Here is a 13,008-nt window from a genome sequence, read left to right on the forward strand (position 1 = left end):
ATACAGTAGTGTACCCAAGGCCTCCACACACCTACAGCAGCACAAAAATACTAAAATAACGAGAGGGAAGATGTGGAAGACATTATGAACACTGCTGTGGATACCAAACCCATGGGAGTGTCTCAAACTCTTAACAGTGTGCAAGAACTTTTCTGTATTTTCACACAATATCTTATCCTGCAATCGCTGGGAAATACAGCCTCTAGAATCCTGTGATGATAACATACAACAATAGAAACAAAAACAAACATCAATGAACAGCCATAGATACGGAGCTCCCTTACCAACAGCATCATCACACATATGGCACTACTAGAAAAACACACATCTCTATCATCACTATCAACATAAACACCACCTGCAACACTATCAACATAAACACCACCTTCAACACTATCAACATAAACACCACCTGCAACACTATCAACATAAACACCACCTGCAACACTATCAACATAAACACCACCTGCATCACTATCAACATAAACACCACCTGCATCACTATCAACATAAACACCACCTTCAACACTATCAACATAAACACCTCCTGCAACACCATCAACATAAACACCACCTGCAACACTATCAACATAAACACTACCTTCAACACTATCAACATAAACACCACCTTCAACACTATCAACATAAACACCACCTGCATCACTATCAACATAAACACCACCTTCAACACTATCAACATAAACACCACCTGCAACACTATCAACATAAACACCACCTGCAACACTATCAACATAAACACCACCTGCAACACTATCAACATAAACACCACCTGCATCACTATCAACATAAACACCACCTTCAACACTATCAACATAAACACCTCCTGCAACACCATCAACATAAACACCACCTGCAACACTATCAACATAAACACCACCTTCAACACTATCAACATAAACACCACCTGCAACACTATCAACATAAACACCACCTGCATCACTATCAACATAAACACCACCTTCAACACTATCAACATAAACACCACCTGCAACACTATCAACATAAACACCACCTGCATCACTATCAACATAAACACCACCTGCAACACTATCAACATAAACATCACCTGCAACACTATCAACATAAACACCACCTGCATCACTATCAACATAAACACCACCTGCATCACTATCAACATAAACACCACCTGCAACACTATCAACATAAACACCACCTGCAACACTATCAACACAAACACCACCTGCAACACTATCAACATAAACACCACCTTCAACACTATCAACATAAACACCACCTGCAACACTATCAACATAAACACCACCTGCATCACTATCAACATAAACACCACCTGCAACACTATCAACATAAACACCACCTTCAACACTATCAACATAAACACCACCTGCAACACTATCAACATAAACACCACCTTCAACACTATCAACATAAACACCACCTTCAACACTATCAACATAAACCCTACCTTCAACACTATCAACATAAACACCACCTTCAACACTATCAACATAAACACCACCTGCATCACTATCAACATAAACACCACCTTCAACACTATCAACATAAACACCACCTGCAACACTATCAACATAAACACCACCTGCATCACTATCAACATAAACATCACCTGCAACACTATCAACATAAACATCACCTGCAACACTATCAACATAAACACCACCTGCATCACTATCAACATAAACACCACCTGCATCACTATCAACATAAACACCACCTGCAACACTATCAACATAAACACCACCTGCAACACTATCAACACAAACACCACCTGCAACACTATCAACATAAACACCACCTTCAACACTATCAACATAAACACCACCTGCAACACTATCAACATAAACACCACCTTCAACACTATCAACATAAACACCACCTGCAACACTATCAACATAAACACCACCTGCAACACTATCAACATAAACACCACCTTCAACACTATCAACATAAACACCAACTTCAACACTATCAACATAAACACCACCTGCAACACTATCAACATAAACACCACCTGCATTACTATCAACATAAACACCACCTGCATCACTATCAACATAAACACCACCTGCAACACTATCAACATAAACACCACCTGCAACACTATCAACATAAACACCACCTGCAACACTATCAACATAAACACCACCTTCAACACTATCAACATAAACACCACCTTCAACACTATCAACATAAACACCACCTGCATCACTATCAACATAAACACCACCTTCAACACTATCAACATAAACACCACCTGCATCACTATCAACATAAACACCACCTTCAACACTATCAACATAAACACCACCTGCATCACTATCAACATAAACACCACCTTCAACACTATCAACATAAACACCACCTTCAACACTATCAACATAAACACCACCTGCAACACTATCAACATAAACACCACCTGCATCACTATCAACATAAACACCACCTGCATCACTATCAACAAACACCATCTGCAACACTATCAACATAAACACCACCTGCAACACTATCAACATAAACACCACCTGCATCACTATCAACATAAACACTACCTGCAACACTATCAACATAAACACCACCTGCAACACTATCAACATAAACACTACCTGCAACACTATCAACATAAACACCACCTGCAACACTATCAACATAAACACCACCTGCAACACTATCAACATAAACACCACCTGCATCACTATCAACATAAACACCACCTGCAACACTATCAACATAAACACCACCTGCAACACTATCAACATAAACACCACCTGCATCACTATCAACATAAACACCACCTGCATCACTATCAACATAAACACCACCTGCATCACTATCAACATAAACCCTACCTTCAACACTATCAACATAAACACCACCTGCAACACTATCAACATAAACACCACCTGCAACACTATCAACATAAACACCACCTGCATCACTATCAACATAAACACCACCTTCAACACTATCAACATAAACACCACCTTCAACACTATCAACATAAACACCTCCTGCAACACTATCAACATAAACACCACCTGCATCACTATCAACATAAACACCACCTTCAACACTATCAACATAAACACCACCTGCATCACTATCAACATAAACACCACCTGCATCACTATCAACATAAACACCACCTTCAACACTATCAACATAAACACCACCTGCAACACTATCAACATAAACACCACCTGCATCACTATCAACATAAACACCACCTGCATCACTATCAACATAAACACCACCTTCAACACTATCAACATAAACACCACCTGCAACACTATCAACATAAACACCACCTGCATCACTATCAACATAAACACCACCTGCATCACTATCAACATAAACACCACCTTCAACACTATCAACATAAACACCACCTGCAACACTATCAACATAAACACCACCTTCAACACTATCAACATAAACACCACCTGCAACACTATCAACATAAACACCACCTGCATCACTATCAACATAAACACCACCTGCATCACTATCAACATAAACACCACCTGCAACACTACCAACATAAACACCACCTTCAACACTATCAACATAAACACCACCTGCAACACTATCAACATAAACACCACCTGCAACACTATCAACATAAACACCACCTTCAACACTATCAACATAAACACCACCTTCAACACTATCAACATAAACACCACCTGCAACACTATCAACATAAACACCACCTGCATCACTATCAACATAAACACCACCTGCAACACTATCAACATAAACACCACCTGCATCACTATCAACATAAACACTACCTTCAACACTATCAACATAAACACCACTTTCAACACTATCAACATAAACACCACCTGCAACACTATCAACATAAACACCACCTTCAACACTATCAACATAAACACCTCCTGCAACACTATCAACATAAACACCACCTGCAACACTATCAACATAAACACCACCTGCAACACTATCAACATAAACACCACCTGCATCACTATCAACATAAACACCTCCTGCAACACGATCAACATAAACACCACCTGCATCACTATCAACATAAACACCACTATCAACAGCCAGCTGGATCTACTACGTCCCATAGTAACACCCCAAACTCTATCCGTGAGTTGACCAGTTGCAGCTCCACTCATTAGTCAGCATGACCTACCCAGGCTTCTCAGTAGAGCAGTAGACTCCAGGCAGTCAACTTCCAATGCGGCTAAAGACTAAAGGCCCGGGTGGGCGGGTGTGGGACTGGGCTGTGGGCCAGGGCAGTATAACTCATTCACTCTGTCTGGGTAAAGCAGCTCTGGTTCACAGCGCCAATAAAAGACTAGGCAGGGAGCTTTACGGTCACAGGGCCAGTGAGGGACAGGCTGTTTATCAGGCTAAACAGCATCCCAGTGACACGCAAAGTGGTAATAGTATGCATCAGCTAAAAGGCTGCGCTGCTAACTCTACTGCTAACCCTATCCTATCCTAACAGCTTTAGCAACACACTTGCTAAATATCAGAGCCCACACGTATCAGTATGCTATACAGTAGTAGTCTAAGCCCAGGCATTTTACTTGACCATATGCCCTGACAAGGACACTGGGCCTGAGGCTATAGATCTCAGAATAGTTCAGGTCACATGGGAAGAAACATCTTTGGGCCCTACATACTACATACAGTCCGTCATCTAGCTACCTTGATGGTGAAGCATTATTGAAATTGCAATTAAGCGATCTAGTGTCCCAGCGTCGCAAAGCATTTCCAATTAGACCTGTATGATGAATTAGTTTGTGTGTGTGTGTGTGGTGTGGTGTGTGTGTGTGTGTGTGTGTGTGTGTGTGTGTGTGTGTGTGTGTGTGTGTGTGTGTGTGTGTGTGTGTGTGTGTGTGTGTGTGTGTGTGTGTGTGTGTGTGGTGTGTGTGTGTGTGGGTGTGTGTGTGTGTGTGTGTGTGTGTGTGTGTGTGTGTGTGTGTGTGTGTGTGTGTGTGTGTGTGTGTGGTAACTAGAGACTGCAGGCAAGGGGCTGGCTTTAGAACATAATTACAACAGTAGGAAAGTGATCACAGACTTGTAATGGAGGACTGGAGCAGCTAGGGTGAGAGTGAATAAAATATAAATTAATAAGTCAAAATGGGTAACTCAATTATGTTAATGGAGAAAGACATCAACAAAGCAATTTAGATGAAGCTGCTTTTAACCACCTGCCCAGGAAGTCGATGGGAATTGCCCTCTTGGATAAATCTGGCACATGGTGGCACTTGTTTCCTGTGTACTGCCCCTTTCAAATAAATGTAATTAAAACTATTCAATTAAACATCTCCAAACATTCCAGAAGCAGAAATGTACACTTTGGTCATTTGGCCTCACTTCACAGTCTAGTGTATGCTGTATGTTTTCAGGATGTGGCTTTCTGCTTCTGTGCAGACTGATACCCTCCCTTCTCCACTTGTGTTATCACAGATAAGAACCAGGAAGCAGCAACATGTGCTATTCTTAGAACTGCCTGTGCAATGGAGGAGCAAGGGCGTGAGTCAGAGATACATGCTTTTAGTCCCATCATTACATTTTAGACTCAAGAGATGCAGGCCATATATCCAGAGGCCATTACTGCCAAGCATTATTCAACAACACCCCATCAGCTTTGAGTGATGTATGACATCACATATCCATCCATCTGTTCAACTAGGAAACACAACATCACACATACCCCCAGGCTAGCCATAGTGTCAGTGAGCGTCCACTGTTATAGATAGGGGTTCCCAAGTGGCGCAGCGGTCTAAGGCACTGCATCTCAGTGCTGGAGGCGTCACTACAGACCCTGGTTTGATTCCAGGCTGTATCACAACCAGACGTGATTGGGAATCCCGTAGGGCGGCGCACAATTGGCCCAGAGTCGTCCAGGTTATGGTTTGGCTGGGGTAGGCTGTCATTGTAAATAAGAATTTGTTCTTATTCCCCCTCAGGAGACTGAAAAGATTTGGCATGGGTCCTCAGATACTCAAAAGGTTATACAGCTGCACCATTGAGAGCATCCTGACTGGTTGCATCACTGCCTGGTATGGCAACTGCTCGGCTTCCGACCGCAAGTCACTACAGAGGGTAGTGCGTACGGCCCAGTACATCACTGGGCCAAGCTTCCTGCCATCCAGGACCTCTATACCAGGCGGTGTCAGAGGAAGGCCCTAAAAATGGTCAAAGACTCCAGCCACCCTAATCACAGACTGTTCTCCCTGCTACCGCACGGAAAGCGATACCGGAGCGCCAAGTCTAGGTCCAAGGGGCTTCTAAACAGCTTCTACCCCCAAGCCATAAGACTCCTGAACATCTAATCAAATGGCTACCCAAACTATTTGCATTGCCCCCCCCCCCCCCCCCCCCCCCGGAACGCTGCTGCTACTCTCTGTTATTATCTATGCATAGTCACTTTAATAACTCTACCTACATGTACATATTACCTCAATTACCTCGACAGCGGTGGCTCCCGCACAATGGCTCTGTACCAGTAACCCCTGTATATAGTCCCGCTATTGTTATTTACTGCTGCTCTTTAATTATTTGTTATTCTTATCGCTTACTTTTTTTAATGTATTTTCTTAACTGCATTGTTGGTTAAGGGCTTGTAAGCAAGCATTTCACTGTAAGGTCTACACCTGTTGTATTCGGCACATGTGACAAATCAAATATTATTTCATTTCATAAAGTGTTTTTTTTACGAAAATGAAAACGAGGTTGGAGTAATAACATGTTCAACTACTTAAGACATTGCCTCAAATCTAGGTTGTGTCTTTAGATTTCGAGAAAATGAACAACCAAAGAATAATCTTTCACTTCTCATACCCCAACTAAATATAAACCCCAAACCCCGGCCTGGTCATACCCCAACTAAATATAAACCCCAAACCCCGGCCTGGTCATACCCCAACTAAATATAAACCCCAAACCCCGGCCTGGTCATACCCCAACTAAATATAAACCCCAAACCCCGGCCTGGTCATACCCCAACTAAATATAAACCCCAAACCCCGGCCTGGTCATACCCCAACTAAATATAAACCCCAAACCCCGGCCTGGTCATACCCCAACTAAATATAAACCCCAAACCCCGGCCTGGTCATACCCCAACTAAATATAAACCCCAAACCCCGGCCTGGTCATACCCTAACTAAATATAAACCCCAAACCCCGGCCTGGTCATACCCCAACTAAATATAAACCCCAAACCCCGGCCTGGTCATACCCCAACTAAATATAAACCCCAAACCCCGGCCTGGTCATACCCTAACTAAATATAAACCCCAAACCCCAGCCTGGTCATACCCCAACTAAATATGAACCCCAAACCCCGGCCTGGTCATACTCCAACTAAATATAAACCCCAAACCCCGGCCTGGTCATACCCCAACTAAATATAAACCCCAAACCCCGGCCTGGTCATACCCCAACTAAATATAAACCCCAAACCCCGGCCTGGTCATACCCCAACTAAATATAAACCCCAAACCCCGGCCTGGTCATACCCCAACTAAATATAAACCCCAAACCCCGGCCTGGTCATACCCCAACTAAATATAAACCCCAAACCCCGGCCTGGTCATACCCCAACTAAATATAAACCCCAAACCCCGGCCTGGTCATACCCCAACTAAATATAAACCCCCAAACCCCGGCCTGGTCATACCCCAACTAAATATAAACCCCAAACCCCGGCCTGGTCTACTTGGTCTGTTTTGCAAGTGTTCCCGGAAATCTCGCGATGTTGCGCCTCTGGGTTTAGAAACTCTGTAGTATTATTACATTCACATGAATGATTAGAATATGACTTACGATTCTGTATTAATATCATTGGTGTAGTGGCTTAGCTGGCTAAGTAATACTAGCCAGAGCCCTTCAACGTTATTGCAATAGAAGTATCTGCTGGCAACTGGCCCCTGACTGACTGACATCTAAAAGGGACTATTTATCAGTTGTGCATTCTCAGAGAGTTGGTTTTTGTTTGTTTGGGGGGGATGTCTGTTGACACGGCATGAGTTGCAGGACGGTTTTAAAGTGGCCTTTTGTCCGGCATCTTGCAAACGCAATGTCAGCAGCGTCTCTAGTTGCCTACTTGAGTCGGATCCGAGATGGGGTGGCTTGTTTCACGTCTCAGGCCCTTGGCCTGTGCCATGAGAGGGCGGAGTAAGCGGTTTGAGAGAGTGATGAATGTGCTGCTAAAAAGGCAAATCGAGCGGACGCAGGCGAACATAAAAAAACAAACCACTGTTCATGATTCCACTCATTCGCAAAGAGGCAGACCTGTGTGATTAGAACTCAGTCAGATCAAGAAAATAAGCTTTCTGAGCTTTGATCAACGCTGGGAGCAATATTTAGATGTTGATTCGTAAATTATTTTCTTTATTGTGTATAACATTTATATTTGTATTCTTTTTTTTCCTTCAAATTAGACAAAATTACTGAGGTCCGGACCTCGGCGTCCCCATATGTTGTTACGGCCCTGGTCAGTGAAACTCAAATCAACTGAGCACCTTGAGTCCAAGGGTAATACCCAAGGATTCTACTATTTGCATATTCCATTGCAGAAGGCTCTGGTGAGTTCCATTGTGGGTGTACTCTGTGGCTATTGGGTGGGTGTATTCTGTAGTCCTCTGGTTTGCAGATTCCAAAACCCTGCGTGTCTGTGATTATTTGGTGCATCCATCCAGTAGGAAGAACTGTGGTCAGTGTGTCTCTCTAGAGATGGGATTAGTATAAATTCCTACTGAGTCTGGCCATGAAGGGCAGATGGCCAGGCCAGCACTGGGCTTACTGATAACTGATAACTAAGTGTCTGGGACAGGATAGGGCCTGGCCTATTATGGGGTATATATGGGCTATATACATATTGGGGTTATTCAGGGATACATACTGCATAGTCACTGCTATTCCGGCTTAGTTATTTATTGGTCAGGGACCATGACAGTAGGACAGAACTGTTTGTCTTGTCAATAAATCTATCAGATTGACACAGAAACAGTGATCCTCCATAATCTTTCTTTATTCTCCTGGATAGTCACCAGTTGAAGGAACGTTCTTTGGATTTTCAAGTCCCTCAGTCGAGCACCTGATTCCCCCCTCTTTTCATTTAAGCTGGCCTGAAGCGCGTTTGGGTATACCTTTTTTCCAGTAGGACAGACCTGTCGAGGCATTCTTGGAGGTTTGCCCTCCCACACAAAGACAGCAGAGCCATGGGAGGTCAAGAAAATCATTAAGCAACAGAGACTCAGCAGGAGAAGATTATGGCTATGGGTGTTATATTACCTCTGATTCAACACCAGTCATGGGAATACTGGGCTGCTGTCATGGACAATAGACATATAAACAAAACACAAGTTCATATCTCACAATAGGCCTGCACTATGGATTATTACTCAGACAGCTATAGCAAGGACAAATGTGATATATTTTCAGTTAGGGCCTACATAATGAATTTACTGTATATTGATAGGCCTATGTGTTATTTAGGGCATTTGATTAGAGTAATGAGTGGTCAATGGTCGTCGCATTCCAGGGTCTTTAAATCAAGGCTTCCTATGCAGCTAAAACGGTTGGTATGTTGTTCATGCGGTGCTGCAGTGGTTTGCGGTGTGCTATATTGATCATGGGACTAGGCCTATTGATCAGCTCTGCACAGTGGCGGACTTACCATAAGGCAGAAGAGGCAATTGCCTCAGGCCTCACATCATCAAGGGGTCTTGTGAGCTGGGCATAATTTAAAACAAATAATACTAGGAATCATTTATTTTGTATAATTTCTCCGCTTGAGGCCCCCTCCCATGCTCCACTCAAGGCCACCCCCCTCATTCATATTCCATTCACCCAGCTCAATGTAACATCGATAGGTTTAGGCTACTACATGATCATTTTCCCTATACCCATCATGAGGTTGCTACAACCTAGCCTAAGAATGAAAGTTATAATGTAGTTGCACAGGTCGAGAGACAATAGGAGTAACCAAGGTGACAGACAGTGACACATTCAATACTGCCTTGCCCACTCTTGCCTGCATCTAGCTGATGTAGGGTGTAATCATTAGTCCAACAGTTGCAAACGAGAGTTTATATTGGACAAATTCAGGTAGATTATCCCCGTTTCGTTCTGTTTAAGAAACGTTTTCAACAGAATCAGCGGAATGAATACACCCCTGATCACCCGCACACACAGTTCACTTTCATAGCAGCCACATACAAACAGCAACATCACTTTGCTCGTTGTATTATTCCTTCTCGCATCTACCTGCTCTCCTTCTCTCACATTTTCCCTTCGCTTGTGGAATTCAGTGCGCAACACAACAGCTCTCTGTGACCAGGCAAAAAATACTTTTGAAGCCAAACCTTAATACCATAACCGCTAACCACTACACACAGCCTACATCGTTGTCAATGTCACCATATTAGCTAACGTCATGGTCAACATAGCTACTAGAACTAATGCGTTAGTAAACCCACTACAATCACACAGTACAGTGTAAAGCAAGCAGTTTAGCAGTTACACCGGCGGGCCCCAGTGGCAATAAATTAATAAAACCGAAAGCTTACCTTGACTTGGAAGAGTTCCGGTGTTGGATAGCCAGCGAATATAAATAGGATTTCTCTCTTTTTGAGCTGGGTGTTTGAGTAGGCTAAATTAGCGAGCTGCATTAGCTAGCTATGTAAGTGGAAGTGAAAGTAAAAAAATAACTAAATATAGCTCTCTCTCTCTGCTGCTTCTCCTTAATTTTTTTATAAATTAATTTGTTCAAAACTGTTTAACTATTGTCTTTCTCTACTCACCACATTTTATGCACTGCAGTGCTATGTAGCTGTAGCTTATGCTTTTTGTACTAGATTCATTCTCTGATCCTTTGATTGGGTGGACAACATGTCAGTTCATGCTGCATGAGCTCTGATAGGTTGGAGGACATCCTCCGTAAGTCTTAATAATTACTGTGTAAGTCTGTGGATGGGGTTCAATAGGTTTTGTATTAAAGTCAATGTACCCTGAGGCGGATGGAAAATAGCTTGTCCTCTGGCTACACCATGGTGCAACCCCAAAGAGTGCTGTTGGGGCTACAGTAAACCTTAATTCCAAAACAGTGTGTTTTAATCAGTTTGGTGACATGAATATATTTAGTATATAGTATTATCTAAAAAGGCTAAAAAATGTTATGTTTCACTATTTTTATTTTTAGGAAATTCACTGAGTAGGATGGTCCTCCCTTTCTTCCTCTGAGGAGCCTCTGCTGACATTAACCCTAACCTTAACCCCTAACCTGTCTTCCCTGTGGCTCAGTTGGTAGAGCATGGTGTTTGCAACGCCAGCATGGTGTGTGCAATGCCAGGGTTGTGGGTTCGATTCCCACGGGGGGCCAGTACAAAAACAACAAAACAATGTATGAAATGTATGCATTCACTACTGTGAGTTGCTCTGGATAAGAGCGTCTGCTAAAATGTAATGTAAATATAACCCCTAGCTAACATTAGCCACCTAGCTATGCTAACATTGGAATTTGTACGATATCATACGTTTAGCAAATTCGTAACATATTGTACGAATTGCAATTTGTAACATATTGTAGGAATTGCAATTTGTCATATTGTGATCATAATATATCATACAAAATGGATGATGGACATCCACAACTTAATAAATGCCATACGAAACTTAACACCCGGCTATTTCGGGTGTCCCAGATAAACGCTTACAATGTTATCTCTGCCCCTGAGTCCAGGTTGTAAAACCTGGGCTCTGCCTGGGGCATCCAAATGACTAAATCCGCCCCTGGCTCTGCAGGCCCTAATGCGCACGGCGCAGTGTGTATTGTGGCCTGTAGCAAGAGACAAAAGGGCCACAACAACAAAGACAGCAAGACTGACACGTTGCGCTCCGATTCTCCATCGTCAGTCTATAATCTTCTTATGAGATCACACATTGAGCATTCCCCCGACAGGTGGGGGAATTTAAATCTCCATTGTATTGAAACAACATTGAATCACGCACGACGCTGTCACGCATTTCAGCCACGGTTTGGTCATTGTCTACCAAACCTTTTCATTCAAGGCGAGATATTGTACAATCTTAGCCAGGCAACTTTAGAGATCAGCAGTGGTGGACTAGCCTACTTACAACTGCATGATGCTACGGATCTGGAGGTGGCTCGGTGTGGTGATGGTAGAGCCCACATAAATAACGGGAAACTGTAGGAGAACACGGCTCTCTCCCCTCTTCCACCGGCCACTTACCTCACGATGGGTCCGAGCTGTAGAATGTGAAGTAGCAGAACAAGCGGTCGGTCCCTGCTAAGGTCCCGGTGAATGAAGGTGAGCGTCAGCTGCACGAGCACCGACGTTACTAGGGTGAAGAGGAGGGTGAGCCCTTGCCAGATCTGGTCGCCGTCGGAGCGGTATGTGGAGCTGAGGTAGAGGGCTGCCGTGGTCTCAGCCGTGAACAGAGACACCGACACAAATATGGAGCTGGGGAGTCGCATCCTCACTCACTCAGCCATCGGGGAAGGCGGGCCGCTCCTCCCTACCATCGTGCATTAACCGAGAGCCGACTCCGAGAGGGAGATGCTCTCCTGTCGAGCGCTTGCTGTGTCTTGGGCTCATCTATTTGACCGGCTATTTCTCGTCTAGTGGTGTTGTTCCGGAAATTACCGGTAGGTGGCGCGGTGTGCTCGCATTGCGCTCATGTGTGCGGAGAACTAATGATAAATACACATTCAGAGGCGCCCTCATCGCTGTTCAACAACAACAAAAATAACAGTAATTATCCTCAATTTGGAAGGCTTTAATGATCTTGCAAATCAATGAATTACACATTTAAGGAAAAAATGCCACAATATTACAGGAGGCTTTACATGAAAATATCAATAGGCCCATATTATAGTATACAGTATACATTATCAAGAGGTTATCTTTAAAGAACAGGAAGCCTTTAGGCTATCTACATATTGACAATGCAACACATGGAAACATTGACCTCAAC

General features: G+C 43.4%; 1 protein-coding gene across 1 annotated transcript in view; it reads right to left on the minus strand.

The window, feature by feature from the left end:
* The window catches only part of xk (X-linked Kx blood group antigen, Kell and VPS13A binding protein), a 29,278-nt gene extending 16,478 nt beyond the window's left edge, over positions 1–12,800 (minus strand). The window contains exon 1 of the mRNA XM_045707498.2: positions 12,264–12,800. Coding sequence (XP_045563454.1) covers positions 12,264–12,508 — 245 coding nt within the window. The 5' untranslated portion in view covers positions 12,509–12,800. The remainder of the gene's footprint in view (positions 1–12,263) is intronic.
* Positions 12,801–13,008: the final 208 nt, after the last annotated feature.

This window comes from Salmo salar, chromosome 25 (genome assembly GCF_965601325.2).
Source record: "Salmo salar chromosome 25, fSalSal1, whole genome shotgun sequence".
Classification (NCBI taxonomy): Eukaryota; Metazoa; Chordata; class Actinopteri; order Salmoniformes; family Salmonidae; genus Salmo; species Salmo salar.